The 4,799-nt window shown below is 42.3% G+C and overlaps 1 protein-coding gene across 1 annotated transcript in view; it reads right to left on the bottom strand.

Moving 5' to 3' along the window:
* The window catches only part of MEIOC (meiosis specific with coiled-coil domain), a 27,082-nt gene extending 25,231 nt beyond the window's left edge, over nucleotides 1–1,851 (bottom strand). Inside the window, exon 1 of the mRNA XM_027768889.1 lies at nucleotides 1,828–1,851. Within this exon, the coding sequence (XP_027624690.1) occupies nucleotides 1,828–1,851 (24 nt within the window). The remainder of the gene's footprint in view (nucleotides 1–1,827) is intronic.
* Nucleotides 1,852–4,799: the final 2,948 nt, after the last annotated feature.

The raw sequence follows: 4,799 nt of genomic DNA, 5'->3' as shown, positions 1-4,799 counted from the left end.
CCTCTGCGAGGCCCGCCCCCCGCTTCGCACCCCCTCATTGGCCCGCTGCCCAGCCAATGGGCAACCGCCTGCAGGGCCTGTTACTCACCCCCAGCGCCCCAGAGACAAGGCTGAAAAGGGGCAGTTAGCCGACCTCACTTGCTGGCAGTTTAAGAGGTTTTCCCGCTCAAACTAAACGTGTTCAGGATTGGCCCCGATTTGCGGCCACCAGCTCAATGATTGGCTAATATTGCAGTGGGAGGGGCTGTGTGTGGAAGAAGGGGCCTACAGGATGGGAGAATTATTGGAGGCGACTGGAAGATTTCAGAAGTCGCTCAGCAACTGGATGATAATCTTAAATTGACCCGTTGCACACTCTGTGCAAACCTTTCATTTTTGCCCCTTGGTCTGTTCCCTCGCTCCCAGAATCCTTTGGAGCCACCCAGAGACTAATAGCTCTTGTACTGGTTTTCCGAGGGTGAGGACACCATTATGGAGTTGGGTTGTATTGGGAGATCTGACGAGTTAGAGCAGCCTAGCCTTCGGTGAGCTGAAGGTGTTTGAGTATTAATGTCACTCTGAACAAAGTTCACTCTGACCACCACTTACAAGAAAGAAGTTATTCTGGCTGCCGATAGACCATTGTATATATATGTGTGTATATATATATGTGTGTGTGTGTGTGTGTGTATATATATATATATAATCATTAAACTGTTGGAGATCACTTAAGTCAACACGGTAAGCATCTTTAGGATGTTTATATTTAAAATCAAAATTTAAGGAATGTTCAAACTAGATGTTCTTTAAACACAGGCACAAATGGGAATAGAATAGGAGGACAGATTTTACTGGTCCATTTTGTCCTGATAGGTATTTCAGATCTCAGCCTTGAGTTCAGAAAGCTGACCAGGGAATATAGGTGAGCTAATTATGTTTCTTTACCTCACCCTTAAAGTTACCAATGTGGGACTCTTTCCTGTTGCATTGTGTTTCTCTCTCCTATAACTTCCCAGAAGAATTGTGGAAAACTACAACTCTCTGTATTTTTCGTTACATAAGATTTATCATTTTAACCATTTTTAAGTGTACAATTCAATGACAATTAAGTACATTTACAATGTAGTGGGACCATCACCTCTTTCAAAATGTTTTTCTTAATACCGAAAAGAAACTCTGTACCTAGTAGACATTAATTCTCTATTTGCCTCTCCTCCAGCTGCCACCCCACCACTCTACAATATTTCCAGTCTTTACGAATTTGATTACTTTAGTTACTTCATATCTAAGTGGAATCATACCATAGTTGTTCTTTGGTGACTAACTTATTTTATGAAGTGTAACGTCAAAGTTCACCCATGTTGTAGCATGTATGGGAATTTTACTCCTTATTATGAGTGAATAATATTCCAATATCCATATATATCACATTTTGTTTATCCAGTCATGTCTTTATGAGCACTTGTACTGTCTCCATCTTTTTTTTATTCACCACAAGGTGTGTTTTATTTTAGTTAATCATACAAATAATGTTCCATAATAATCCAGGGCATACCCAAGAATTTGGCAATCCACTGGGAGGAGTTCCCTCAAAGACCCATAGGCTGATGACATCAGCACAGAATGGGGGGGAAGGGGAAGAGAGTTGGGGGGAGGGATGGTTCACAGTGCAGCTTGTGGCTCATGTCCATCTTGCAGGTGGCCCTTCCTCCACATCACAATTGGGGGCTTGAAGATGAAGGTGGAGAATCCTCCAGGTACTTAGGAAATTTCACTCTGCTTCTCCTGCTCAGTGAGCTCCTGAGTCTCTGTTTTCTTCAACTTGGCCTTACCCAGGCTGACGATTACCCCCATGTCCAGCTTATCTGCCATTTTCTTGAAACCATCATGGGATCTTGCTGTGAGCCTGGCTTCTGGTACTCCCACTTGTGAAGCTACAGCAAGAAACCATTTCCATATATATTTTTTTTTTTTGGAAAGGTTTTTGCAATAGGGCGCGTGCGCTTGCCAGAAAGACAGAGAGAGACAGAGAGAGAAAAAGCAAGAAATCACCCCCCAGGGGGGATAGCCACGCCGCAATCCCTTCTCCTCCATTCTCCTCTTGGGATCTTGGGCACGCACTCACACTCATCCAGCGTGAGTTTAAGCCACCGGGTCTGGGACTCAAACCGCGGTCGACTATGTGGGAGTTCAGTGACATAGCCATTATACTAACTGCTAGCCCTATTTCCACCTTTTTTAAAAATAATTTTTAAATTTTAACTTTATTTGCTACTACTATTATTATTATTTTCCAATTTGATCATAGAGAGACAGAGAGAGAGGAAAAGTGAGAAAGGAAGTCAGCAGGTCCAAGACTTAAACCATGGTTGGCCATTTGGGAGTTCCATGCCTTTAGCCACCACGCCACCTGCTGGCTCCTGTTTCCACCTTTTTAATATTATGAACAATGCTGCTATGAACATCAATGTAAGAATATCTGATTCCATTTTTTTTTCAGCTTGGGTATGTACCTATGAGCAGACTTATGGTAACTCTATACTTAGTCTAAGCCAAAAGGCTGAGAAGCAATCAAATGGTGATTCTATTTAACATTTTGAGGCACTCCAAGCTGATATCCACAGCAGCTACGCCAGTTTACATTCCCAGCGATGCACAGAGGTTTCAGTCCTCGCCAACATTTATTTCCCCTCTGTTTTTGTTTGTTGGTTTGTTTTTAAAATAGAGGACCGGGACCAGCAGGTGGCATGGTGGTTAAGAGCGCTGGACTCCCACATGGTGGACTGTGGTTCGAGTCCTGGACCTGGCGGCTTGCTTTCTCACTTTCTGTCTCTCTCTCTCTGTCCCTCTCTGGTCAAATTAAAATAAGTAAATAAATGAATAAATAAATAAACTTAAATAATTATTAAAAAGAAAATAGAGGACCAACCAATGCCATGGTGATTAAGGCAAATAGATCTCACATGGCTGACTACCAGGTTCAAATCTGGGATCCAACAGTTTGGAAACCATGCCAGGTGCATATGCATGTGTGCCCAACATCTCAAGAGGAGAATGGAGAAGGGATTTCAGTGTGAATATCCCCCAGGGGGTGATTTCTCACTTTCTCTCTCTCTCTCTCTCTGTTGCTCTCTCGGTCTCTCTCCTTCTGTTCACCAAATATATGTACTCTATGTTAAGTTTTTTAATTAAAAAAAAAATAAAGGTGTGAAATGGTATTTCATTGTGGTTTTGATTCATATTTCTCTAATGACTAATGATGAGCATGGCTATACAGATAGCTTGTTGGCCAAAAGGAAAAAAATTCCTTTTCTTATTAGATGATTTTTTAAGGATTATGTTATTTAACTTTATTTATTTATTTATTTATTTCAATTTCACCAGAGAGGAACAGAGAGAGAGAGAGAAAGTGAGAAAGCAAGCTGTGAAGGCTAGGACTCAAACTGTGGTCGGCCAGGTGGGCATCCAGTACTCTTAACCACATGCCACCTGACTGTCCTCATTAGATAATTATTTGGTGAAATGTCTACCAAATCTTTTGCTCGCTTTTTGCTATTGTACTGTCTTGTATTAGTAATATTTGTTTCAGAAATGAAAATTACAGAAAAAATTAGATACTCTATTGAAGTCAAATGAATACATTAGCAATGGAAACATTTTGGTTATGGAGCACAGCAAGTGTTTTTAAAAATAATTATTTTATTTAATTTTATCTACTATTATTATTATTATAATTATTTTTGTTATAGGACACATGTGCTCACCAGAGAGAAACAGACACACACAGAGGGAGATAAAGAGAGCAAAAGTGAGAAAGCAATCCTCCATGGGGCAGTTCAGCGCCCCAACCACCATGCCACCTGGTAGCACTGCACAGCAAGTATTTAATATGTAGTTCTTTTTTTCTTTTCTTTTCTTTTCTTTGGAGAGGTTTTTGCTATAGGGCGCATGCACTCGCCAGAAAGACAGAGAGACAGAAAGTGAGAAATTGCCCCCCAGGGGGGATGGCCACGCTGCAATCCCTTTTCCTCCATTCTCCTCTTGGGATCCTGGGCACGCACACACGCGCCTGGCGTGAGTTTAAGCCACCGGGTCCAGGATGCGAACCGCGGTCGACTACATGGGAGCCCAGTGCCATAGCCATTACACTAACTGCTGGTCCCTGTGGTTCTTTCTTTACAGCTCTTACATTTTGCTATAGGGCACGTGCGCTTGCCAGAGAGAGACAAAGAGATAGAGAGCGAGAAATCACCCCCTAGGTGGAATGGCCATGCCACAATCCCTTCTACTCCATTCTCCTCTCAGGATCTTGGGCACGCACATGTGCCCGGTGTGAGTTTAAGCCATCGGGTCCGGGACTCAAACCACGGTCGATTACATGGGAGTTCAGCGACATAGTCATTACACTAACTGCTGGTGCCCAGCTCTTGCATTTTTTCATTTATTTTAATTTGATGGAAGAGAGATTGGGGTGGGAGTGGAGGAAGAAGCCAGAAAGCAAGCCACCAGGTCCGGGACTCAAACTATGGTCGGCCATCTGGGAGCGCCCAATGCCCTAACCACTATGGCATCTAGTTGTCCCCTTGCATTTTCTTTTTTAGAACTATTTTATTTAACTTGATTTACTGTTCTTCTTCTTATTATTTTCCAGTTTGCTCAGAGAGAGAGAGAAGGAAAGTGAGAAAGCAAGCCACCAGGTCTGAGACTTGGGCCTCAGTCAGCCATGTAAGAGTCTAACACCTTTAACCACCATGCCACCTGCTGGCCCCATGAGTAACTTAAAAAATTTTTAAATTTAATTTTATTATCATTATTATTAA

Source organism: Tupaia chinensis, unplaced genomic scaffold (assembly GCF_000334495.1).
Source record: "Tupaia chinensis unplaced genomic scaffold, TupChi_1.0 Scaffold148004_1, whole genome shotgun sequence".
NCBI lineage: Eukaryota > Metazoa > Chordata > Mammalia > Scandentia > Tupaiidae > Tupaia > Tupaia belangeri.
Note: the sequence above shows the minus strand (reverse complement) of the source record. Positions and strands in the feature narration are given on the sequence as shown.